Source organism: Borostomias antarcticus, assembly GCF_949987555.1.
Source record: "Borostomias antarcticus genome assembly, chromosome: 7".
NCBI classification, from domain to species: Eukaryota; Metazoa; Chordata; class Actinopteri; order Stomiiformes; family Stomiidae; genus Borostomias; species Borostomias antarcticus.
Window position 1 is genome coordinate 23,826,063 of NC_140240.1, and position 27,292 is coordinate 23,853,354.

The following is a 27,292-nucleotide window of genomic DNA, read 5'->3' on the forward strand; positions in this document are numbered from 1 at the left end:
GGGGGTAGAAAGATCCAAAGGCACCACTTTCCAGGGTCCGCAGGTCAAGTTTCACAAGTGTCGTGCCAAAACACAGGGGCATGCAGGAAGGCCATGGAATCAAAGGACGCCGGGGAGGTCTGTGAACGCCAGGCCGTAACGCCGGCGCCACCTCGGTACCTGGCTAAACAGGAAGGGGAGGGGCGGGGGGGGTAAGAGGAGGACTCGATGTGGAAATGTTCTCACCTGCAGGTGGGTACGGGAAAAGTTCCCCAGGGACCGGACATTTTGTCCACGACCTTCGTTCAACGTCAACATCACCCACACACGCAGACAGACACACACACACACAAACCAGTGACATGCCCCCCTTTTGAGAGGTGAGGAGATTTATATCACAGAAAAGCAAGCAGGATGACATTTTTAACCCTGCGGGTTGATGGAGGCTTTGAGAGGAAATATGATATATGACGCCTATGGAATGTCTTTGAGAGAATGTGACGGAAAGTTTCTAGAATTGTTGCTTCCTCAATTTAGCCCCGGTTTCTATAGCTTGTGCATTCCTGCTAATTTGAACGTTTTCAAAGCATTAATATACAGTATATATATATCTATATATATATAGATATATATAGATATATATAGATATATAATATATAGCTATAAATATATATAATTTTTTTTTTACATACTTCTGAGACAGTCAAAAATTATCAGAGCTTAAGTGCAAACTTGCAGTGTCAGCAGTTAACATCTACTGTACAAAACCAAGTTAGTCCTTCCCAGTGTCTGTCCAGAATCAGAATTTGTTTTCTTGCCGTGCAATTTTTCAACGTACAAGGAATTTACTTTTGGTCGTGGTGCATAACATGGAGACAACATTGGACAGGGTGCAGGGACGAGACAGGACAGTGCAAAGACAGGACATAGCAGCAGCGCACTAGATCAGAGAAGTAATCAGTGTTTATTATAAACGAGGTACAACACTTCTACCAAACGTACGATGCTCAACGTCACGACAAGGCTGAGAGAATGATTCACCGTTCTTTGTGTTGCAGGTGGACGATATCTGGGATGGACTTCCAGACAAAGACCAGGCATGTAACTACAGGTATGTTGTTGGGTTTTTTTCATGGGCCACAATGCCAAGACTGTGAGGCAAAAGACTTTGTCGATTTATTACTTTGGAGATCGTGTGCAACCCACCCCACCCACACACACACAGACACACACACACTCCCTGTGTATTCTTTGATCGAATCGCAATTCTAATCGGCAGGCTCTCTGGACATGAATGTATGTGGTCGTAAGGCGGACTGTTTTGGATATTCAGAATGTTATGATGTTTAGAATAGAATAAAATGTTTATTCGCCATGTGTAACAAGTACGGTTACAGGTACAATGGAGTTCTTGTCATCGCTTGTGTCACTTATCAGCACTAATCACTTCCTCATTCCAGTCCAAGGTACGCAACTAGACATTTAAAGTCTAGCGGTCCATCAGTATCATCCATTACTTATCCCCTCTGATCATGGATAACTGTGTCTGTGTCCAAGACATAGGCAGTGCAATTAAATAACATTCAAGTATATGTTGGCTTTCTGTACAGAGTCAGTCAAGTGGCTTGTAATAGGTCATCATTCATGACAGCACGTATACACAGACTTTCAGCATACTGTATATCAACACCACATAATTAAAGAAACACACACACACACACACACACACACACTGGCCATTACTGGGAGCTCCTTCCGAGCCTCCCAGCTGCTGAAGGCCTGTAAAGTCACATTGGGCCAGTGTGATTGAAGGTCCAGCTGGTGGCTGCAGCCTTTTGATCCTTTTTCCCTTTCATGAGAAAGACAAACAACTCCGCGTCATCACCCACGCTGGGCTGATTGATACACTCACACACACACACACACACACACACACACACACACACACACACGCGCGCACACACAGACACACACACAGAGGCGCATACACACACACACAGGCACACAGACACACACACAGAGGCGCACACACACACACAGGCACACAGACACACACACAGAGGCGCGCGCACACACACACACACACACACACACACACACACACCTCCTCAGGCTTAATGGATGCCCTCTCTTTCTCACTGTAATCAGTCAGCTAATGACTGGAGCTCAGTGAAAAGGTGAAAACAAAAGGCAGAGTCAGAGGCTGTGTGTGTGTGTGTGTGTGTGTGTGTGTGTGTGTGTGTGTGTGTGTGTGTACGTGTGTGTGTGTGTGATTTCGTACACTCCAGGGTAAACTGGAGGGGGGGGTGGAGAACCCAGGTGGAGGGAGTGATCATGAACTTGAAAAAACGAAATGTCTTGTTTTGTTTTGTTCCGTTGTTTCAGTCAAAGCTACTTCGCTCGGTGTCAAACTATCGCGTTAGTGACCGAATCCCACTAGGGAGGTGACGGTGGGGGCGAGCGCCTCAAGCGTTGAAAGGTTCCGTTGAGTCCGACGCCTAATGTGTCCTAGCGGCCGTTTTGCATAAGCAGGCTAAGATGAAATTTAACTGGCACTGCTGTCTTTTATTTTTTATTTTTTTTTATGTTGAGGCACTGTGAATGTCTACTACTGACATGGCATGCTTCATCAGAAACTCTGAAGAAGCAGTTTGCATGTTGTAATAAAGTGGAAAAGAAAGGCTACTGATTGGGCAATAGCCCTAAACACAAATACAGCCCCCCCCCACACACACCCACCCCCCTCTTGTCATTGACGAGGTAATGCTCACCCCCGCTTTTGAAATGGAGCTGAAAACCGCCGGCCTGTTTGAAGTTGTTTTTTTCCCCCGCGTGTCTTGTTGGCATTTTTCCGGCAGGCGGGACAATGGGAGTGACAATGGAGGGGCAGTAGAGGGGCAGTAGCCCCACCGCCAGCGGACCGAGGGGGAGGAGAAGGGACAGGTGAGGAGCGTTCAGCCGGATCTGCCTTTCCTGGATCCTTCCTGATCCTTCTGGCGGCTTCCCTGCAACTGTCATACTTGATGGCTGACCTCTCTCAGGTGTTGGAGATACAACCGCACCCCTGTGTTTTAATCGCGTCTGCAGTGTGGCGTCGCCTGTGCGATGACATATTGCGCGAGGGACAGAGAGGAGAAATCGGAGCCGACGCAGTCTTCCTGTTGTTTGCTCCGGGGGTGACAGTAAGTGTCGGCCAGGGATGTTGGTTTGCTCTGTATTAAGGAGTGGGAGGGGCAGAGAGGAGAGAAAGAGAGAGAGAGAAGGGCACTGGGACAAGAATAGAAGGAGAGAGAGGGAGGAGATGACAGAAGAATAGAGAGAGAGAGAGAAGTACAGAAGGATAGACTAAAAGGGTTCAGGGTCTCTCTCTACCTCTCTCTGTCTCTCTTTTCTCTGTCTTTCTCTCTCTTAGTCCCTCTTTCTCCCCCCTCTCTCCTTTCTAAGTATTTCTCTCTCTTCCTCTCTCTTTCTCTCTCCCTCTCTATATCTTTCCCTTCTCTCTCTCTCTCTCTCTCTCTCTCTCTCTTTCATTCTTGGCATAAATGTCAGGTGAACAACATCGCCAAAGTGTCAAGGATAATACAATTCAATAATGGCATTAGAAGAAAAATTTAAGTAAACTAACATACATATATAAAAAGAACAAGAAAATGGTAGAAAAACAATAGATGTCTCTCTCTCCCTCTCTCTCTCTCTCTTTCCTTCCTTCTCTCCCTCCCTCTCTCTCTCCCTCTCTCTCTTACCGTAACCCCACCGGTAGCAGCCAGCCGCTAAGCCCATAAATCAGCGTTTGTATGAAATACCAGCGGGAGCGAAAGGTCAAAGGATCAAATTAGCAGCTGTCTCTTCCTCTCCTTTCATGCTAGCCGTGCCGTGGGGCTAATCGCCACCCAGCCATCAGCCTCATTTCCACTTTAAAACAAGCTCCCCGACAAGCCTGGGGAGGAGCTGTTTGCTCACTCTTACATTTTACGGCACCGGATTTGATTCTGGGGACGGGGGGGGGGGGGGGGGGGGGGAGGGGGGGGGGGCTCCTCTTGTTCTTTGCTTCCCTCCCTCTCTCTCTCCCTCTCCCTCCCTCTCTCATCCTTTAGCTTCTCTTTGGTTTTCTCTATTGCCCCATCGCAGGTGTGGGAAGACAAACATGGGAGCATGCCTCTTTCACACTCTGCCCTGTTGACACATTTCGACACCGACTGGGGCTAGCGATGACTAACCGGGCTTTGATTAGCGGGGCGGCTAGCTAGCGGGGCGGCTAGCTAGCGGCTACTAGCGGAATGAGGAGTGTTGCCGAAGGCCCGGCGCACTCACCTGAACTGTTGGAATGAGTTTCCTCCATGGTAAATCCCCTGACTGCACACGAACAAGGCATATCACAGGAACACTGCTCCCATTGACAATCCATGTTGGCACAGTCGTTACATAATGCAGAGAATCCATGTTGGCAGGGTCAAATGCAGACACACGCATGTGGGCGTCATGTTCCCCCTGATAATTGTCTGAATATATATACATCAGTATTGATATCTGTTTGTCTGTCTGGCATGGCTACACGACACCGAGTTGGACCTCCGACGTTACACGAATGAAGAAGATATCTGTTTGAATTTCTTTCTTTTTTTTTACTGTAGTCCTATGTTTACTGGAATGTTCTCATGTGCCTTTACCCATTCTGTGTCTATAACGACACTAATCGACTCCAAAATGCTCAAAAATTAGATTGCAGGGCAAGAGGAATCCAATGATGTCCACCTCTTGACATTATGGCCCATTTTACCCACTACTGGATCGACGGGAAAATGACCAATTTGGGTGGGGGACGACAGATTCACTGTGAACTTGTCGTATCCGTCTGTGCGCTGGTGTTTTTCAAGCTTAGCCCCCGCACCCCCCCCCCACACACACACACACACACACCCATCCTCCTCCCGGTCCTCTGTGCACACCTGCGGAGGAGCTGACACTGAGTAACATCCCCACAGCGGAGCCGGTTCTTATCTCTACAGCTTCTACCTCGGGAACAGAAAATCTCTCAGGGGAACTAATAGCGTGCAGCTGGCACTGGTCGAGGTCATCGGACGCCGGCCTGACCTCCCGGCGAATCTGGAGCTCTCCCCGTTAACGGCCCCCGCGTCTGCACGACTCCCCGTCGGCCCGTTTCGTTCAGGGAAAGGTGACAGCCCCCCCCCCCCCCCCCCCCCCCCCCCCCCGGCGGGGTTGTTTTGAAAATAACGCGAGGCCCCTTTTCTGCGAACCGTCAAAAAGGCAGGGGTCGCCGTCGCGAAGCAGAGATGAAAAGAGATGAAAAAGAGCTTGAGTTGAGATCTACTGCAAATGCGTATGAAAAGACACATGGTGTGTATGGCCCTCCTCGTGCCTTGGCCTATCTGTGAAAACACAAAGGCCTAGATAGATTTATGATCACGAACATCTTTCGAATTATTATTTTTGTGGTTATTGCCCCATCCCAGAGAGCCTACTCTAGATGTCGCATTTCTGCATAGCTGTCATGTTTATTATGCATCTGTTCTGAGCCAACAGACGCATAACCATATAAGTGCCATTTACTGTACATTTACAGGTGTGTTTCTGCTTTGTAAGTTCAGTGTCTTCTGACTTTTACATCAGAAGAGGGTTAAATGCATATCATTACATAGAAGTCGTTGTGTACTTGCAAGTAATGTATATCATTCACCCAAAATATTATTTGGATGGTCTGCATCTGTTACGGATCAAGCGTTTGCCAAAAAAATCAAAGACGTACACACATGGTTCTTCGTCTATAGGCCTCTGTTTGGCTGCGTTGCTCCTACACACTCGAGACCTTGTTCTCCTTGTCTCAAAGCCAACGGTTGTCGGACAGTGGATCATTTGATCAATAGTGACAATTCATTTGCCTTATCGCCACATAGATTTCCTGTCAGGCTGAGCTTAAGAGGCGTAAGAGACGGTTAACCGCGGGACTTTGTCAGTTAAGTGTTGGACGGAGCGGTAGCAGGCGGCGTTTTGGCTCTTTGTCGGCGCAAACTGCCGCTCCGTATTAAGCGGGTCGCTTTTCCAGCTCACTTGGCCGACCGCTACACAGAAAGGGTTATTGATCCGTAGCGCTGAAGTTAACCGCGCTACCTTTTCTTCATGCTACGCGAACAGCAAATTGATAAGTAGCACAGGTAGCTTTAGCGCTACATTGCTAACTGTGAATAGCAGCATCGTGTTCTATACACATGTTCAATAGGCTACAGACCCGGCACGTCTTGTTTTGTGGAAAGAAATACAGGTGAAACATCATTTACAGAGAGTGAGAGAGAGGGAACGAGAGTGAGAGAGAGAGAGAGAGAGGGCTAGAGAAAAACGCAGGAACGCCTGTGACCCTGTCCAGAGCACCACAGTCTGGCTCGGTTAGCGGTTGGCCACATCTGAGGAGACTGTTGGTTATTCAAAGCAGATCAGCTGCAGGCCAGTAATCTCAGTGATCTTTCCAGGGGCATCTGTGAGTTTTGAAAAAAGATAGACCTCTTCCAGTTCAATTCCATCGCCCCCGCCAGGGGAGCGAAAGGGGGAGATAAAATGGATGCCATACTGCAGTGGCAAAGGGGAGCGACTTCACAGGCACAACCACAAAGCCCCCCCACAAAAAAAAGGATTAGGCAGAGCATCAGACATTGTTTCTATACATTATTAAACTTTTTTAAGCCACCGCAAAAACAGGATTAAGACCAAAAAAGAGAGGGAGAGAAAGTAATTATTCATCTTCACTGCTCACACGTAAACCCCCCCGCCCACAACAACCTCCCCCTTCTAAGCCACCCCTGTGTACCCGTCAACAAGTTTTAATGCCACCGTCAGGTTTTCTGTCATGCTGCTACGTTGTGAGTGACCTTTGTCACCAACACTCTGACTTTTTATTTTTATTTTGTGGAAGTTTTTTAAATAAAGTTTATTTTCTCAAATTGGGCTTTTTAAAGTGAATCCTCTTAACGAACCATAACAAGCCGATGAACGGCTGGCTACCCTAACTTTAAGGGTGTTATACACCATGTCTGACTTCAAAGCCAGTCTTAACTCCACACTTTAATTGTATCTTCTTCAAGCTGCTCAGGCGTCATCTGATTCTGCTGACAACTGCACTCCTTCTCTCTCTGCCTTCATCCTCTTTCTATCTCTCCCCCTCCCTCCTTTCCCGTCACTCTTTCCGTCTGTCACGATGGATTCCTCCTTCTTTCCCTCACTCTCTCTCTCTCTCTCTCTCTCCATCCCTCACTTTTACCCCCCTGAAGTCTGCTGCCACAAGTGTCAACTCTGACACGAGCCTTAACTACTTAACTTATGATCGGTGTTGACACCAGCCAGGAAAATAAGAAAAGACGCGAAGGTGTGCTAATGCTAACAGAATGATGCTAATGCTAACAAAATGACGCTAATCGCCCCCCTTTTTCTGTCTCTCCCTTTCTCTTTCCCCCCTTCTTTCTCTCTATCTGTCTTTCTCTCTCCTCTTTCCCTCGTGGATCTGTATAAACAGACATTCACGCTCTTCTCCATATGGGCTTTAATTTCCCATTGTCCTCCAGATATTCTTCGCTCAGGGTTGAGATAAAGGGATAATCACTTCAAAGGGAGACTGGGGAGAGAGAGAGAGAGAGAGAGAAGGGGGAGAGAGAGAAGGGGGAGAGAGAGAGAGAGAGTAACCCCCCAGCTGAAAGGAGAAGTGGACAATGGCCTAATTGAGAGGAACTGATCACAGGGTCTGTTCAAAGGGAAAAGTGCCCACGCCCCCTCCTGTTCTTAATTGTATTAGTGTTTATGGGGATGTTTCAGCCAGAATTATCACTCAAACCCACCACAGCCTTTGAACTCCCAATATTGGGTTATTCGCAATTATTCATCCTCCTCTCTCTATTTTTATATCTCCTCTGTAAGAGGATTTGTATTGAGGTAAGAAACTTAAAATAGGGTGGTGTAGAATTTGTGGTTCTGTCATTAGAATAGACGAGGGGTATTTTATTTTAATATCATGTACACTTACTTATACTTACTTATCAGCGTATGCATACATACTGTACCAGCAATAGGCTAGCATTAAAAACAAAAATCACCTTAGAAAAAGTTCGTGAAAATGAAACTTTAAAAAACCTATGGAACCATTATGCGTACTAGTAAGAATTACTCATTTATTTTTTAAATAAAGTTCAGAGGACATCTGTTTTCCACAGCCACAGTAGGTATACTCTCTTTCTCTGGATGTTAATTTCCTCCTACCCCTCCCACACCTTCTCTACGACCAGTATGGCAAGTGCCCTGTCCCTGGGCTGTGCAATACAAGTCCCTTAATTAAAGACAACCCCTACTTCCACGTCGACGGCAATACAGCAGATGCTTTTAACGCGTTTTCTAGCACGAGCCCTCAATTAGCCCCCAGGTCACCCCCGTTTTATTGGGGCTTAACAGCAAGATGGGGGCGCTCTGCACCCGAATTGTGCTCTTTAAAGTGTCGGGATCTTCCTGTGAAGCGGTTAGGGCCTCCACCGAAGGGGTCGGGGTGGGGTCAACATCAAAACAAGGAGGGCCACTCCAGGGTTACTTTACAGCACCCTCCGCTGTGGCCACCCCACCGCCTGATAGCGACGGGCATGGGCCAATAAGCGGCCGAGTCAACAGGTGTGGTCACAATGGTCACTCGGTTGCTTTCAAGAACTGATTTTTATTTTTGTTTTTGGGAGGTGGGGGGGTCCAAAAGTTGAACAGAAATTGAGCGGGCAGTTCTGTTTTGTCAGATTTTCAGATTTTTTTTTATATCAGTACAGTTGTTAATGCTAAGGAAAGACTAGCGTTTAGGTTAAGATCTCGGATTTTATAATAATTTTGACCTACATTAATGTTTAATTTTCTATCTTTTTCGGGGGTTCTGCGTTACTTCTTACTTCAAGCCCATAGGAATGTAGACTGTGGAAACAAATATATAATTATCTTCAAATACTTTTCAAATACTTTAATACTAATTTTACAGACTCAAAAAGTATAGAACATCCTTATACACATCAGCAAAAAGTGCTAATGGATCTCTATCCAGAGGACAATTGATCATTCTGGTCTCTAGAAGTTATATATGTGCAGTTTAATTTAATTTGAGAAAAGTTAAGCATCTTATCCTGCAATTCAAGTACCCCACTTAAAAACATAATCCTCTTCAATTTTTTACTTAAAAAAAAACGCTATCTCAATTGTCCTCTCAGGACTCATGACTGATGGAGCGGAAGCCACCGCCAGATAACAGCACAGCTTACATATCTCGTATGCATATATCACTTAAATTTAGATTCACACAAATCCATTACTCCCCCCCCCCCCCATCCACCCCAACCACCCCAACTTCTGAGTGTCTTACAATGACCCAATTCTATGTTCCATTGCACAGACAATAGGCACTTCCCGATCATAAGTGTTGGGAAACCATTGTCCATTTTGTGCCATTGTGGGTTTGTTTGGATTTGTTTTTTTGGGGTGGGATATTTGTTTTACAGAGCTCTCCCACGTAAACAGTGGCAGTGGAAGATGACCTCAATGTGTTCAGGCATGGCTGGTATGGCCATGGGGGTTGTAACAGCACCATGCTTACAGTTTCATGGGCTAAACTGCAAAATACAGAATTGTCAATCGGGTTTTAGAAGCTGCGTGTTTAAAATGAACCCGACAAAGATGCTGTAGGACTATAACTGAAATCATTCTGTGTTGTGAGATGTGTTAGTAGCATTGATGCAGAACAGTTTGACAGGAAGTCAGTGTAATCAACAAGCCAGCATGGTGTATCCATGTAGATAAGAAGACATTTTCTCACATGGGTGCTAACGTTAAGCCAATTATGACAATGTTTTGTGTCGGCCCCTGCTATACAGGTGAACAGTGTACTATTATTATTCAAAATAGGACTATGGGAGTCTGTAACTGCCTTAAAATGCAACAAAAGCTATTATGTTAAGCGATGCTAGTGTAACCGAGTGAAAAAGAGTCCTTGTGAGTCCTGAGAAGGTAACGAGTTGTTAGGTTCCACTCACTCCACCAGTATGAATACCGTCCAACCACGCAGATGAAGAGCTAGCCTTTCGTCGGCGTACAGTAGCTGGTTAGGATGCTGTCTGTCCCTCGGGAGACCGGGGTTCGAATCCCACCCTGGGACGTATCCCATGCCGGAACGTACAGTATGAGTTACAGCAACCGGAGTTGCACACGCACATGGATACAATCTGAAATTTGGATGTAAAAGGAATTTGGAGACTCAGTCATGGTACCCTGAGTCAGTGTTGTAACAAAAGCCCTCACAATACCCCCACCACGTGCATAAGAGAGAAAACTTGAAAATCATATGTTTCATTAGTGAAAACTTGCAAAAAATAAAAACGTACGAAGAAAAAGAGGTCAGTCTACAGACGGTTTAGTGTCTCTTTGAACATTGTTCCTGCAGTCGCCAGCGCCTTGGAAGGAATTGACACACACCTGTGCATTTAAGGACACACACACAGTTTGGATTATGAATTTAAATATATTCCTTTATGCAAGACAGTTGAGGCTAAAATACATGACAAGGAAATGGGCTTTAATTGGAAAAGTACATAATATAGGCTTATTAGTGCATTTACTACCTGCTTAACTGCTATGGAGCCACCCAATGGCAACTCTCTGTCATTGTATATGCAAATTAGCTCCTATTCCTGAATGCATAGAGAAAGATTCATGTGTACATATACTAATGAGCACCACTTTATGGCGCTTTAGAGGGATATTATGCTGCTTCTTCTCTCTTTCGCCATCCTAGAAGTAGTTTTGTAAGTTTGAATTCTCTTATATAATTATATTTTCCCTTTAAAGTGGATTTCTTTTTTCAAACATCAAAGGGACAATATAGCCTTTGAAGTACCATGGGATTGGATCACTGTCTAGGCCGCTCTTTAAGATTCTGCCACAATGACATTAGAAAAAGTCATTCTGAATTAAGAACCCTGGAGAACGCTCCTTGCCTTTAGTCTGCGTCCAATTTCAGCTAAATGTCATTTTATGCCATTCTGTCTTGTATGTGGATTAAACAAGTATGCTATATTGACTGATGAACATCTTGTTATGGATGATATGCCAGTTATTTATTTTATTTCACCTTTATTTATTTATCCAGGGGTAACCCCACTGAGAAAGATCTCCTTTGCAATGGTGCCCTGGTTACAAAGTATTCACATTTCTGAATCATAAACAATATATAAAATCATCAAACATCAATACATCGCGTCCTAAGCATTCAACTGATAACATTATGGCAACATTATTTAAAAACATGCACAAACCTTGACCTCAAATTCCTTTATCACGTTTTTTAATTTGCCCAATGAGACTACTAAAGTCTCTTGCAACTCATTCCAGAGTCTAGGAGCACAATAACTCAGTTTTTCCCAGTTTGGTGTTGACTCTAGGGACCTCAAGAACCAACCAATCCAGAGACCTTGTCTGGTAAACTAAAACGCCATGTGATGAGTGATGTCAGGTAATTAGGTAGCTTTTGTAGGATAGCTTCATAAACAAACGTAATAGTCCAGTGCTGTGCTCTCCTAGCGGCCAGAGATGGCCAACACACTGCCTGATACAGATTATAATGATGATCTAAACTGATCACCGGTGATAAAACGACATGCTGAGTGACAGTGTCAGGCTGTTTCAAGGTGGTAGGGGTGGCATACATAGATAATGTCACCATAATCAAGTAGGCCTACTGACATGAAAGTAGACTGGGCTATATTCCAGTAAGTTAACTAGCCCAATAAATTGTTAGACTCAAGATCAAGACTCACTCAAGATCTGTTTATTGCCATGTATATGGTTCATACATACTAGGAATTTGACTAGGGTTAAGGCATACGCTGTTGTAGACGACACAGAACAGGGTGCAGGACAGGACAATGCAAAACAGGACAAAAAACAGTGCAAATACAAAATATAAAAATACAAAATACCTATATGTTAGGCCTTTATGTTATGATATAAATAATAGTGAAATACAGTGTAAAATATGGATTTAGTATAGTATATTTTCTTATTAATTTACATGGGTGTCATTTTATCACTCATTCATTGATAGAAACTACAGCGTTAAAAAATGAAATATGCAAGTAGGGAGGCATGTCTCTTTAAAGTGTATGTAGCAACAGAAGGATTGCAGGGATAATGCTATTGGGGCGGTAGATCACTTACTTCTGACGCTCCAAAGCCTCGGGGAGTTGGCTGGAGATTGCCAGTCTTTGATAAGGTCCTTACGACCTAGTAAAAACTTTGCTGTCTCTGAAAACCCATACACAGCTCTCTAAATACCGCCGACTATTGTTCAGTGTAGCGCATTGGGGACTGTTAGCTGACTATAGAATCAGCCGGCGAGGCACTATGCGTTTTAGCTGCTTCTGTGCTTTTTGTTGGGATAAAGATGAGTAGTTGTTTTTTATGTATCTTCCGGGACCAGGCCGGCGGTTCTTTGCTTTGATGTCCACGGTTAAACCCTCAGCCAGTTGGTTTTGAAACAGCCTGGAGGAGATCTGCCGCCTGCGACGACTATCCTACTTGAAACAGCGCGGAAAGGGGGGGAAACGCGTTTTCTTGTCCCTGTTACACACAAGTTCCCCCCGTATTTCTGAGATCAACATCAGAGCGGGGAACAGCGCTGGTGATCTCGGCATTATTGGAATACTTTTTTTGTAAGGTTGTTACTTTACTATGCGCCTTTTTCGCCGTGCTTCTGATCTAAAGGAAGGGCACAGCAGACTGCACCGATGGTGAGTTGTAAGAATGCTGCTCTACAGCCTCGACCAATGCCCCCCCCCTCTCTCTCTCTCTTTCCCCCTCTCTCTCGGTCGCTTTGATGTGTTGCTGCAACGCTTTGAAGTTGAGAAATGTAGGCTACACGTCTTGTTTGTGAACGAGAGAATACGCAGGAAAAAATGGATAAGGAACGCGGGTTGATCAATGGGTGTCTGTGCGTTTTATTAACTTCTGCAGATATGCAGATAGAATTGATTATTTTGGTGATGTAATAGACTGATCTTATTCTTTGAAGAAGGGAAAAAAGTGGGATGACCCCCCTCCCTCTCTCCCTCCTCCCTTCTTCTCCTCCTCCTCCACGAAATCCTGACACCCCCTCTCTGATCTACATAGGAACACAGCCTGCCCTCTCTGGGGCCAGTTGTTCAATGGGACAGGGCACGTCAGACCATTCCTTTTACTTGAAGGAACACATGTGGGTCTTAGTACATTCAGTCAACAGTCCGACATCTCATGGTGCTCTCGTCGGATTACCATTGCTCCCGAGTTTTCCTGGATATTCTGTTTTAAAGACTGGAATTAGCTTTCTTCTTCACTTTTTGACTCGACTCGGATTTCGTTTTACAATGGTATGTTGGTGCAGTGTGTTCTTTTTTTTTTCTTTTTTACGCACGACGCGCTTTCTGAGATGTTTTCGTGGTTTAGTTAAAAGCTTTTAACCGTGTGTAGTTTTGACACAGTCGCAAGTCCTCAGCGAGTAGGCAACAGAAGATTGTAGCCTAGTTCACGCAACAGCTAAAGCCATACTTTTTAATGACAGCGTACTTCTGCGTATTGCCGTGCGTGTGTAGGCTACTATGCAACCTTATCATAGCTGGTGAACTTGTTTAAGATTCGTGTGTAAGGCGCATAAAATTCACATTTGGACATGTATGTAACTTTTGGGAGAAAATCGCTCGAATAGGCTGTAGTGCGCGGTCGTATCTTGTTCGTCGGGCACGTTGCCGTGTGGGCTCAGTGGACGAATGGCGTGCTGTGGGCTCGTAGCCTGCTCCTACATGTGAGCTGAATTTTTAGACGGCTAACTGTGCCAGTGATTAAAGGGATATTGATCGCAAACCCTGTACGCCTGAGCGGCTCGCTGTTCCCTGGGGAGTTTTGTCCAGTGTATTGGGCTGTAACGTTATGCCATGATGGCGCATCCCATGTATTTTTTTTTACTTGCCTATATGTGCAACGCCGGGTTTGTGAGGACAATCGGTAGGTTACGTGGGAAACCAATCTTAATGTATAATGCAGCTACAGCCATGGGATCGTATGCCCTTTCGAAATTAATTTGCAATGAAGACGAAACGGGATCATATAAGAACACGTGTATGGTCTTTTAGAAGTGGGTTTTGGATAGAGAATTGTGGCTGTAAGAAACGATTATCGTCAATGGGTTTTGATGTGACAGATTAGTGCATATTGTGAAGGCAGGGTGCAGCTGATCTCTCGTGTAGATAATAGATAACGGGCATATTTTCTTACTCTCGCGAACCGGCGAGTGTTGAAAGGACTGTTTACTTTATGTCTGCCTTTGAAGTTGGCAAGATCTGGCTTTGATTAGATCAATACTTTCTGTTTCAGAGTGAAGAGGAGCTGGGCAGCTCCCCCGCTGATTTGAGAGAGTGAGAAGGATTACATTCGAGCTCAGAGCAGGCAGAGCAACACACACACACGCACAGACACACACACACATACACACGGCAACCGAACTGGAGCCATGAGCAGGGCGCTTACGGACCATATCAGCACTAGCTTCCGAGAAGATGCACCTCGTCCTCCGGTGCCGGGGGAGGAGGGAGAGGCGTCATGCCACAACCCCAGCAAGCCTGCCAAAATGAGAGCCCTGACCAAGGCTAAGGCTGTCACCCCCGCAGCGCCTCCCGGTTCCACGCCGAGGAGGAACGAGGATGGACTCGGGGAGCCCGAGGGGAGCGCTTCCCCCGACTCGCCCCTCGCCCGCTGGACCAAGTCCTTGCATTTCCTCCTGGGCGACCAAGACGGCGCTCTCCTTTTCCGGACCTTTCTGGAGCGGGAGAAATGCGTGGACACTCTGGACTTCTGGTTCGCCTGCAACGGCTTCAGGCAGATGGACCTAAAGGATACCAAAACGCTACGAGTTGCCAAAGTTATCTTCAAGCGGTACATTGAGAACAACAGCATTGTTTCCAAGCAGCTGAAACCTGCCACTAAGACCTTCATAAGGGATAGTATTAAGAAGCAACATATAGATTCTGCCATGTTTGACCAAGCACAAACGGAGATCCAGTCCACCATGGAGGAGAACGCCTACCAGATGTTCTTAACCTCCGACATATACCTCGAATACGTGCGCACCGGGTGCGAGAACGCGGCTTACGTGAACCACAGCGGTCTGGGCACTCTGAAACTGATGTGCGGATACCTGCCGCCTCTGATCGAAGAAGAGGAGTGGAGTTGTAGTGACCTCAAGGCGAAGACGCTGGCATCGGTGGTTGGACTATCTGCCAAAGCACTCAGGGCCACCGCTACCATCCGGACAGCTGCGGAAGTGCTGGAGAATGGCTACAGGTAAGGAGCTTGAGCTGTTAATACACTTCTCTTGAATGTATCGTGTGATTACAGAAACACAACTAATATTAGTCCTAATTCCACGCTGAGTATACCTAAAGCGCACGTGTGACAGGTGAATATTGTACATGTGTAGTTCTGTTTTTTTGGGGCATGTGGAATTCTGCCTTTAGCCTAATTGCGCAAATTGGAATAGGCATAGCATTATAAATCAGCCCCCCCCCCCCTCCTCTTTGTCAAAAGGGTTATTTCGCAGATTCCTTTGCGAGATAAAGGGACTTCATCAAAGGGAAACATATCTCTACAGCCCATAATATTTGTCCCCTCTGCCTTGCAGTTAGTCGAGGGGGGTAGAGGCTGGTGGGAGGGGGGAGAGAGCGGGGGGGGGGGGGGGGTGGGGGGTTGCAAAACATCAATGGATCTGGTCCTTCCTTTTAAGTAAATGGTGTCTCGCAGGCAGCCCTGTGCTAGTTTGCTCAAGTTTCCTGTGCTTTGAAACTGTTCCTCCGGTACAATCAGGCACAGATTCAGCATTCAGACTCCCAAGTATGACTGCTGCTGCTACTCGAAACGGTTTAATGCCATTGTGAAGTCGTGCAATATATACATATGTTTATACTTTTTTGGGGGGGCAGCTTGTTATTTAGTAGTTTGGCTATATCTGACTACAATGAAACACACACACACACACACACAACAGTGCCAAGACCAAGAGGAGATATTGGCCTCTTGGTCTGAGATGAAAGACCAAACATTTCTGGGAAGCATTTGGGCTTTATTTCTTAAGATCTCGTCCCACATATTGTCCAACAGCTGCAAACTCTTTGGGTTCAGGAACATTCTCAAAATGTGGATTTTATGCATGAGCGTGCATCAAAGAGCGCTTGCAAAGCTTTTCACTAAACTGTTCCTAGTATTGTCTATACAATAAAGACTCCACATCTGGACACAATTATCACAGAGCACTTTGAGATGGGCTCTTTCTGTAGGAAAACACTGATTTGGTGGGGGGGTCATTTTCAAGGATACACATTTCCCTGTCATACGAATCAACTCTTTTTGAAAGCAGGATTCGTAAAGACGACCTAGCGTCACCGCGCAACGACAAATTAATTAAATTTTAGACCATTAATAAACAAGTCATCTGACAGAGAACGGCTACCGCTTCCAAAGTTTTGGCCGGCAAGATTGCGAAACGTCAACAAGGCTCCGTGTCGGTGTCGCCGCGGTGGACAGGATGTTCTAAAGTGGCCATGTTGAGTTTGGAGCTGAAAGGCACTCTGGGATTGTTGACATGAGGGCATATCTTCAGCTTCCTGGTGTGATCCCAACATTCTTGTGTTTCACCAAAGAAAGGGAGAGCCCCCCCCCCCCAACACCACCCCACTCCTCTTCTCCCCCTGACCCCCCCCCCATTCTCTGGGCCATGCCCTCTCACCATCTCCGTAGGTCAATGAATTTCCATTTGAAACATGTGGAACTAATTTTGCCACTGCTCAGATTCCCGTACCCCCCTCCCCTCCCCTCAGAACATTTCGCCACTTTCTTCCGAACTGATAAAAAAAGGAAAACAACAACACGTCTGCAGTCTCCGCCTCTTTTCTTTTCTTTTTTCCTCTTATTTTTTTTGCTTGTGATTTTTTGCGTTGCGTTTTTTTCTCCTCTCCCTTCCAATGCTCCCCTTTTATCTCTTAGGAAAAAAAAAACTCTGACAGAGGCCGTGAGCACGCTTTGGAGTGAGCGGAGGGAAGGGGGGAAGGCAGGAAGGGGAGAGGAGATCATGAAAGAGAGGGAGAGAGAGAGAGAGGGAGGGAGGAGGGTGAGGGCGGGAGGGAGCCCAGCTGTGCTAAGTACCTGACTCTTTGCGCGAACCTTCCAAAGGTCAGGTTTGAGCTCCGGGCCTACGGCTTTAGTCATGCTGGGGTTCTCAACATAGCACTCCCGGCAGTAGGCATTCTCATAAAGAAAGAGGCCCTGCTTACCCTGTTCTCTCTCTTTCTCTCTCTCTCTCCCTCTCTCTCCCTCTCTCTCTCCCAGCTTTAAGCTCAAGTTCCCGTCCTCCCCCTCCCCTTCCTCCCTGTCCTCCCCCTTAACTAGTAGAACAGGAATGCAACACAGCAGGAGAGAGCAGAAAGAGAGGGAGAGACTTTAGAAGGGATGGGAGGGAGGCTGGTTGTTGGAGGGGGGGGGGGGGTGGGGGTACAAGGAGGGGCCCCAGATTTGAAGAGAGAAGACATGAGAGAGAAAGAGAGAGAGGGAGGGGAAAACACTCCAAGAAAAGAAGGGAGAGAGTGCAGCTTCAGAGAGCGGAAAAAGTGCGGGAGTAGGGGCCATGCCCAAACAAAAGGGTGGAGAGATAGAGAGGGAGAGAGAGAGAGAGAGAGGGGAAGTGCTGTTGTTCATTCACATACAGCTGGGCTGCTCACTTCACCCCCTCGCACCCCTCTCTCTCTCTCTCTCTCTCTCTCTCTCTCTCGCACCCCTCTCTCTCTCTCTCTCTCTCTCTCTCTCTCTCACCGATGGGGGAGGGGACATGAAAGCGAGAGCGAAAGAACGAGGAGAACAAGCAGCGCCGCAGCCCCTCGGATACCGTCGTCACATTCCTGAGGCCCCCCGAAGTCTCGCTAAAGCGGCTCTTAATTACAAAAATCTGGCAAAACTCAGACCCCTTAAAAAAGAGTTCACGACAAAAAACTCCACTTTTGGATCCAAAAACAAAGACTTCTCATGAAATGTGGACCCGAGTAAACACATTTGCCACATTAACATTTACATTTCAAGTTGCACGAAAGCCAGGGCTGTGTGCGGCGTTCAACTTTGACGCATTTCGTTCATTTTCGGGAAGACGTCAGAAGATGTGTATTGAGAGAGGGGGCTGCACGTTCAACTCTCCCTGTGTTGTTTCGCAGGTCACACCGACGCGGCGACCCCGCCAGTCCCTACTTCGTCAACTCGGGGTACGTGTTCGCCCCCGTCACCAGCGCCCACGACAGCGAAGTCTCCAGCGACGCCATGACGGATGACTCCATGTCCATGACCGACAGCAGCGTGTAAGTATCCCCCCCCCCACACGTGGTTTCACACGTCTTAATAACCAAAAGTTTTGGGGTCAATTCTGCCTCCTCTTCTTCTTTCAGCCTGTTCTGCGATTGATATGGACTTCAAAGCTGCCACTTTCATTCGGTTGACCTCAGCGGAACCTCTGTGAAAGATTTTTTCCATGCTCTGAAAACTTGAGTACTGGGTGGGTGGGTGGCGTGTCGTTTGCTCAACACTTTTTCTAGGAAAAGATCGGGGGAGGGTAAGAAAAACAGTTGGCGTTGAGGTTCAAAAGACTCCAGATCAAGTTTATCTTGGGGCACCGGCATATGCTGTTGCGAAATAAAGGGACGTTAGGTGTGTTAATTATCCTTTCTGGTTGACTGCAGGTAATTCTATTAACGCGTAGTCGTTTGGGCCCTCGGGGAAGATAGCTCTGGGAAAGTCATTATGTCGAAAGACCGTTTGAAGTTTATTCTGATGCGTTACAGGCAAAAGGAACTTCTTGATGTGGGTGGGGGCGTTGCCTCGCCTTCCTCAAAGTAGAAATGTGTCCATCCCACCCACCCCTCTGCCACAACAGACTTGTTTTTTTTCCATATTATCTAATCACTCTTTCTCTTTGAAGAGCTTGAGAGAGAGGGAGGGAGGCAGGGAGGGGGAAAAAAAAGGGGGGGGGTGGAAATAGCCATTCGGGCCTTAAGACAAACTCATTGAAAAATGTTGGCACCAAATGAAAGAAGACTTACTCACATGGTGGGTTGGTTTCCTGCCACTGGCCTCCCTCCGCAGTGCTGAGATCATGTGTCGGCAAGGCTTTCACGGGGGTTACTCATTTCTGGAACCCTTTAGGATGGGTCATGAGGGAGTCCCACTGCCCGGAGCATGGGCACCCCCCTAAAAAAAAAAAGAAGAAAAAAATCCCCCCCCACACTCCCCCCACGCCACCACTTCCCTCCTCTCCCGCCTCTCGGGCCAATAGCGGTGCGGCCCGGACCGCGAAGGGGTGAGAAAATAAAAGTGCACGCAGTATAAAGGGCTTAACTGAATCGCTTTCAGCCTATTGTTAGGCGAGGGGAGCTTAGGGGATAAGAGGGTGGCTGGCCGCTTTGAAAATGACTTGCACAACTGAATAGGAGACACCCATAAAGTGGGGGAGGGGAGGGGGGGGGGTGCCTGCGTAAGAGCTCCGCCCCCCGCTCTCGCTCCTCCTCCCCGCCGCCGCCACCACAAAGGGTTCGGCCATCGCATGGTTTGGTCTAGAAGGGGAGGTTGAGGTTGATTAAAACACAAATGGAGAGAGAGAGAGGAGGGGGGGTGTAGAAGAGATGTATTAGAAATGGGGAGTTGGTCCAAGTTAGGTCCTTTTCTGTTACTTTTCATGATTCGTGAGCGGTTGATTCAGCTTCTTCGGAGATCCTCCTGTTTCTCCCGAGTGCCCTCGAGGGTTCACGGTTTACCTCGGGAGCGTAGTTTGTTAGGTATCGATTTTGTTGTTACCACACTCCCGCTTGTTGAAAGTCTGCAGGAGCAGAAAGGATGGAGACGACCGGCACCACTATCCCAGGCCCTTATGAAGTCCTCACACTCAGAACAGAACGTCAAGCGAGGGAAACTTCTTAGGGAGAACTATCTCACAAAGCGAGATGACACTCTACTGTAGTCTCCATCTCATCCACTTCCCCTAGCATCACTCTCCTCTCTCTCTTTCTGTCACCATCCCTCACAGATTGTCATAAAAACAGCTTCTTCCCTTCTCATTTGGGGCAACAATTTGATTAGTGTGCCCTTTTATAGTGTTTAAAAGGCGCACTGCAAATTTGAATCTCATTTCCAGATAAAGAACAAGAGGAGGGGATTTGGGTGTGGAGTAGCGGGGGGGGGATTGGAGAGAGGAGGGGGGGATTTTTTTCCGCTCTTTTTTGCTTATATCTTATTTATGGATTTACTTGGACGCTGGGGAATGCTTCTGCGCCAACTTCAAACATTACCTTATCTTACACACCAGCCTTTTGATGTTGCCGAGATCAGAGAGTCGCTGCGGAGCGCTTGCCAAACGAAGATGGCAGCGGGTGCATATGTGCATGAGTGTGAGATTTCAAAGAGGAGAAGCGGGAAGAAAAAAAAAACTAGCGTTTTGGGCTAGGTCAGACACTTCTGAGCGACCAAAAAAGGCCAAGATAATTGGCCCGGCTTAAATGGCAGCCGGCTGGCAAAGCGGTCGACTCGCTAGCAGAGAGGGAGGGTGGGAACGAGCGAAAAGATTCCCCCTGTAAATGATATATTGTTCTGAGAAGAGTGGTGTGTTTTCAGTTTACAGTAAACCCGTTTTCCCCATTATGCCGAGCTTTAATGCTAACGCCACTTTTAGCAACATTGCTAGCTGCCTTCTTCTCCCCAGTTTAATCAAGACAGGTTTTGACTTGCTTTGAGTTTATAAACTCAAAGCCATTCACCAACTGCCATTTTTCCGAATGGGGTGCCCTCAATGTTGACAAGGACTGATGTGAAGGTATCAGTGGGACCCCGTCTTTTGAACGTAGTGCCGGGAAGTTTAGCATATCTCCTCCATTGTCCCGGTGTGTTTTTTGTTGTGTGTGTTTTTGTAGCCCTGGGCTTCAAGGGCTCCCAGGCCCTTTGATTTTGTCTGTAATGTGCTCAGTAGGGGGTGTTGGGGTGGTGTTGGGCTGGTCACTTCACTGATGAACGGCTCTCCACAGGGCCCTGTCCGCAGCAGTTAGCCAAGCGACCAGCTGCTAATCATGCTAACGCGTTGTAGCCATGGGGCTTCTGGGGGGGTGAAAGGTTGAATATTTAGCAATAAAAGACTCTAAAGACTAAACTGTTTTGAGGCATCTGGCCAGTTAGCATTGTAGCTATGCTAGCATGGGCTATTTGCGGGACAGTTTTAAACGGCTGTTTTAAGTTGTGTTGTTGTTGTTTGTTTGAGCGGCTTCTTAACCGTCGTCTCCCTCCCATCTTTTCCAGAGATGGGATCCCTCCGTACAAGCTGGGCACCAAGAAGCAGCTCCAGAGAGAGATGCACCGCAGCGTGAAGATCAACGGGCAGGTCTCGCTACCACACTTTCCTGTGAGTACCACTTCCTACTTCCTGTTTATCAAGCCTTTGTTGTGTCTTCAATGTCAGTCTCTCGCAACTCAAAAACTTTCTCATCCGCGCCTAAGCTACAACAGTCCTGTTCCCCACGGGGGGAGGAATTATCCCCCCACAAATGCAAGTTATGACAGAATACTATATTTTTTCCCACCCCGCCTATAAAAGTAGGGTAAATGAGATGAATTTGCATACCAGAACATAGTCCACCCCCCCACCCCTTGTCTCTGTTGTCGCTTTTGTACAACTGTCAAACAGAAACCCGTCTTGCTCTTCTGGAGTGCCACCTCAATACCTTAGTCAAAAACGATGGGGCCGTGATGACGACGATGGTGGTGGCGGTGCAGTTGAGATTAAGGGTCAGCGGTCCCCAAAGCCATGGCTCACTAAATCAACTAGCTTAGCCGCTCGTGCTACCGCTTTGATCACGGGGATGAATGGGGACCCAGGCTGCGGTACCCCCATTCATTGACAACTTCCAACTGTGACGCCCACCCCACCCCCCATCTTTTCTGTCGCCCCAGCACCCCTCCCTCCCTACCCCCGATCCTTTGGTTCCAGGCTCTCAGAGCCCCCTTCGGTGTCAGGTGCGAGCCGGGGTCCTAGCGGGCGTGAGGGCCAGGCTAGGCGTGGTACGTCGTGGCACCGCTTCAGGGCACGGATGAACGGCGCCGGACTGATACTGAATGGCGTGGGGGATGGAGGGGCGAGGGGGGGGGCGGTTGCAACAAACATCGTGTGTGTAGGGGAGAGAGGATTGTGTGTGTGTGTGTGTGTTGAGGGGGGGGCTGAGTTGAAGGGGCCTAGTTGTCTTTCTCTTTCTTTCTTTCTTTCTTTCTTTTTTCTCCTCCTCCTACACACACACACACACACACACACTCGCTCTCTTTTAATGTCTCCCTGCTGATTTGGAGATGGCTGCGTCTCCCATGATGCACCAGGCCCCCAGGCGGCGCGCGCGGGGAAGGGGGGCGCGTGGCGTCGAGGCTTCTCCTCCAGCAGCCGCGCTCTCCTTTCTTCTCCCGGGCTCCCTCCCTTCATCCTCCCTACAAAGACATGAGAGGAACAACAACAAAAAAAAAGAAGAGAGAGAAATCAAGAAAGCCAGTGCACCAGATAATAAAGGGAGGGAGGGGGAGAGAGAGTGATAATGTGACTCCAGTACTTTTTGGAGGTGCCCCCGTGTGCAGTCGGGAAAAATAAATGACCGCTTCCCGCCTCAGATCTCCCCAGTATTTGACTCCTCCATCCTTCCTCTCCTCTTCCTCTCTCCCTCCGCCACTCTCTCCCTCCCATAAAAGCACATCCCCCTATCCTCTTCCTCTGTTCTTCTCCTCTCTTTTAATCCCCCCCACCCCACTCTCTCTCTCTTCTTCTTTCTCTTTCTCTCTCTCCTCTGTCGATATCTTGCTTTTATTCGGGGGGGGGGGGGTTAAAGCTGCGTGTCCACTCCCGCCCCTAGTGTGCGTTTGATGTTTGACAAGGGGCCCTTTGAAGCGGGGCGACTTCAGAGGCCGCCTGGCTGGATGGAGGGGCCGGGCTGCGGCGGGGTGCGGGCGGGGGTCCTCCCTCCTCCGCCAGCAACGCCAAATGCTACCCGCCGCCTCCGCCCCTCCCGGGCGGCGGGCACGGGGAGAAACAGCGGACGAGGGTGGCGGCGTCGGGGGTTAGGGGGTCAGTTTCGAGGGCGTCGGGATATTTGCGGCCTGCGGCGGGGGCTTCCGGCAACACGGAGGTGTGTGTGCTAGCGAGCGCCCTAGTGAGCAACCGACCGTCCTTACCGTGTTGTCCCCCCCCCCCTACAGAGGACGCACCGGCTGCCTAAGGAGATGACGCCGGTGGAGCCCTCGGCCTTCGCCGCTCAGCTCATCACCAGGCTGGAGAAGCTCAAAAGGGAGCAGGAGACCATGAGCTCGCTGGAGGAGAGGCTACAGCAGATACAGGAGGTAAAGCTCTACACACACACACACACACACACACACCAGCACACGGCTGTAGTTCACCCACACTCTCCTCTGATCACGTTGTGCACTTCGGAAAAGCTAATTGGAAAGTTAGCATCGTAGCCGCTCTGTTTTTCGAGAAACTACACTACTACTACTAAAGAGAGACGAGGGAATTTGGAGTCTTGGAGCCTCAGTTTAGCAACTTCCTCTCCTCGCCTTCATCCCCCAGGAAAGTTTAAAACTTTATGTTTCTTGACACACTTGAAGGGCTTCAGACGGTTAGCACTCGGCTAACTCTCCAGTGACGCCCAGTTGAGTGTGTGTGTGTGTGCGCATGCCGGTCTCTCTGTGAAGATCCCTGTGCGTTTTACATGAATTGGCGCCCCCACCCCCCCCCCCCCAAAAAAAAAGAAGCCTGTTAGCAGGGATAACGGCGCGAGCAAAGAGAAACTCAAATCAAGTTAGCTACGACCCAGAAGAGCCCTTGCATCTCGATGACTTCAGAAAGCAGAGGATTTTCTCTAGTAAAACTTTATGGGGGGAAAGCGTTCAAGGAAAATTGAGTTTTAGGCTGCAAGCTCTTATGTTATGACGAGACTTAAAGGACGCCGAAATGCATGCTCGCCATCCAAGATCTTAACATTCTCTGTTTTTTTTCTCCGTGTGTGTGTGTGTGTGTGTGTGTGTGTGTAGGAGGAGGAACGGGACGACAGCGACCTCCCCGGCCCTGCCCCCGGCCCCGCCCCCCTGCTCCACCCGCTGGGCATCGGCCCGTGCGAGGAGGACCCCCAGGCCATCCTCGACGACCACCTGTCCCGCGTCCTCAAGACGCCCGGCTGCCAGTCCCCGGGCGTGGCCCGCGCCCGCTCCCCGGACCCCCGGCCGCTGCCCCGGCCCCTCGTCGTCCCTGCCGCCTTCCTGGGGGCCTACCCCGGCGGCGGCGCCGCCATCCCCCCCGCCGTCGCCTCCCAGGGCGTCCTGGGTGGCGGCGTCCGGCCATCGACCAAGCACATCCACCACCACTACATCCACCACCACCACGCCGGACCACGCACCACGGAGCAGATCGAGGCCGAGGCCGCCCAGCGCGTGCAGTGCCTCTGTCCTCCGGGGGGCGCCGACTACTCCGACTTCACCCCCGGGTAGGTCCCCACGCGCACACACACACACACACGCAAGCCGTCGTCGTCGAACCGGCCCGTCTAACCCCCGTCCTGTCTGCCCCCCCCCCCCCATCAGACGCTGCGGCGCGCCGTCCAAGCGCCCGGCCCGGCCCGGCGAGGGGCTGAGCCAGCAGGGCAACGGCGGCGAGCAGGTCCCGCCGTCCGCCACCCACCCGCACCTCCCCCTGGACGCCAGCGACCGCTCCCAGAACGTCTGGCAGTGGATCCTGGAGAGCGAGCGGCAGGGCAAGCACAAGCCCCACAGGTGAGAGGCCCGTCCCGGGAACATACACCCACCCCCCCCCCCCGCCACGCGATCGTTTCTCGACGTAGAAACAACGTAGTGTGTAGTATTACTACAGGAGGAGCGTGCGTTGGGTCCAAATACGCTATGGATCGCCTATAGGTGTAGCTGTTGAGTCAGGCGCTGGCATGGAAGACATTGAGAAGCACACACCTTTGGCTAAATTAGGCTAGGCTAACGGGTTGGATTAAGCAAAGCCAAGTTCAGGAACTGAGGAAATGTTAACGTTGGTTAACGTATTTTGGGAAGGAGGCAACATTAACAAAATTGTTTTTCAGCACTTTGAGAGTCTCTCAATGAAAAGTGCTTTATAAATAAGGTTAGGCTAACGTTGGGTTAAGCTAAGCTGTTGAGTCAGGCGCTGGCATGGAAGACATTGAGAAGCACACACCTTTGGCTAAATTAGGCTAGGCTAACGGGTTGGATTAAGCAAAGCCAAGTTCAGGAACTGAGGTAATGTTAATGTTAGCTAATGCATTTGACAGGGAGGCAACGTTGGCTAAATTGTTTTTCAGCACTTTGAGAGTGCCTCTGAACGAAAAGTGCTTCCTAAATATAATTAATTCTTATTTTTATTTTTATTATTATTACTACCGTTTCATCCCACTCACATCCGTCTCTCTCTCTCTCCCTCTCTCTCTCATTCTGACACAGCAGCACTCAAGGCCTGAAGAAGACCCAGCAGCTTGCGGACCCGTCGTCCAAGACCCAGCCCGGCCGGACACACTCGTCCTGGGGAGGCGGCGGCGGCGGCGGCCTGGGCACAGGGGGCCACCTCCCCCGTACCCACCACCCGGCCCACCCCTTCGTCCAGGACCCGGCCATGCCACCGCTGCCCCCGCCCAACACCCTGGCTCAGCTGGAGGAGGCCTGCCGGCGCCTGGAGGAGGTGTCCAAGCCCCCCAAACAGAGGTAGGGGAGCACGCACACACACGTGTGCACACAAATAGAGATATACACACACACACAGGAGGTGTCCAAGCCCCCCAAACAGAGGTAGGGGAGCATACACACACACACACACACACACACACACACACACACACAAATACAGATCTATACACACACGCAGGATGTCCAAACCCCTCAAAGAGAGTTAGGGGAGCACACACACACATTCGTTTGAGTGGATAACTGCATTCATGCCCAGTGGACGACAACCCAACCCTAATCCAAGCGGAAAAGTTATTTGAAGTCCTCGCCCTTAATGAGTGAACTCAGCCTAAAGTCTGAATGATGTCTCATCGATCCAGCTCGGATCCACCTGGCGCAACGCGAATATGCACTACCTCATCTAACTCCATTGTATCTCTCTCTCTCTCTTCTCACTCTCTCTCTCTCTCTCTCTCTCTGCCAGGCATTCAACGTCCAGCCTTCAAAGAGACAGGGGTCATCCAGTTCCCTTTCCTGGGGGAAACCCGTCTCTGCCCCTGCCCAGCCCTGGACTTCAAACAGACGAGTACGTCCTCCTGCTCCTCTCTTTCTCTCTGTCTCTCTCTACCTCTCTCTCTCTCTACCTCTCTCTCTCTACCTCTCTCTCTCTACCTCTCTCTCTCCTTCTCTCTCTACCTCGCTCCCTCTCTCTACATGGCTCTCTCTCTCTACCTCTCTCTCTGTCTACCTCTCTCTCTCCTTCTCTCTACCTCGCTCTCTCTCTCTCTCTCTCCATATGTCTCTCTCCCTCTCTCTCTCTCCCTCTCTGGTTTACCACACTCGGTTTCTCTTTCCTTCAGACTCTGGTTTCTTTGCTCGCCCGGCGTCTCTCTCTCTCTCTCTGCGTCCCTCCGTCTGTTCTGTTCTGTGTGTTTCGCTCCGCGCTCCGAGGGGGGTCCCTCCCTTCTGAGTCAGAGCGCTCCTTTGAACTCCTCTCCTTCTCATTCTCGCTCATTTAATCATTTAGAACGCGCTTAAGAGCAGCACTCGACCGCACTCCCACACACGCACACACCAAACAAAGACAGTACACAAACTAGAGCCAACTAGTCCTCAGTGACCCCCCCCCACCGGCCCCCTCCCATCTTTCCTCTGGGTGGTGCGTTTGGGGCGTTTGATGTCAAAGCGGCAGCCACCTGACAGCGAGCTCTCTCTTAGTTTTAATTGGCTGACCTTCAGTAGGCCAGCTGTCTCGGGATAGCCGGTGCCCCTCTGAAGTACGCACACACACGCACACACGAGCGCGCCGCCACAAAGACCACTGGAAATGACTGGAAAATGTGTGTTTGAGTGCATGTGTAGCAGATGTAGCCCCTTGTCCGGTCTGGGGTAAACATACACACACACACACACACACGCACACACCGGTCCTTACTGCCCTCAAAATACACCACAAACTTGTTTCCGTGCTCACTATAACTCGTCAACACAC

General features: G+C 48.9%; 1 protein-coding gene across 3 annotated transcripts in view; it reads left to right on the top strand.

Annotated features, from left to right (window-relative positions):
• Positions 1–1,048: 1,048 nt before the first annotated feature.
• Positions 1,049–27,292, top strand: part of axin2 (axin 2 (conductin, axil)) — a 30,011-nt gene continuing 3,767 nt past the window's right edge. Inside the window, exons 1-9 of one of the 3 annotated variants that reach the window (XM_084440761.1) lie at positions 1,049–1,090; positions 14,395–15,360; positions 18,270–18,410; positions 21,388–21,490; positions 23,320–23,460; positions 24,154–24,602; positions 24,700–24,888; positions 25,582–25,839; positions 26,285–26,386. In XM_084440761.1, coding sequence (XP_084296887.1) covers positions 14,531–15,360; positions 18,270–18,410; positions 21,388–21,490; positions 23,320–23,460; positions 24,154–24,602; positions 24,700–24,888; positions 25,582–25,839; positions 26,285–26,386 — 2,213 coding nt within the window. In that variant the 5' untranslated portion in view covers positions 1,049–1,090; positions 14,395–14,530. Of the gene's footprint in view, positions 1,091–12,601; positions 12,780–14,394; positions 15,361–18,269; positions 18,411–21,387; positions 21,491–23,319; positions 23,461–24,153; positions 24,603–24,699; positions 24,889–25,581; positions 25,840–26,284; positions 26,387–27,292 lie in introns of those variants that run through there. The other 2 variants (XM_084440760.1, XM_084440762.1) reach the window with 2 other exon arrangements.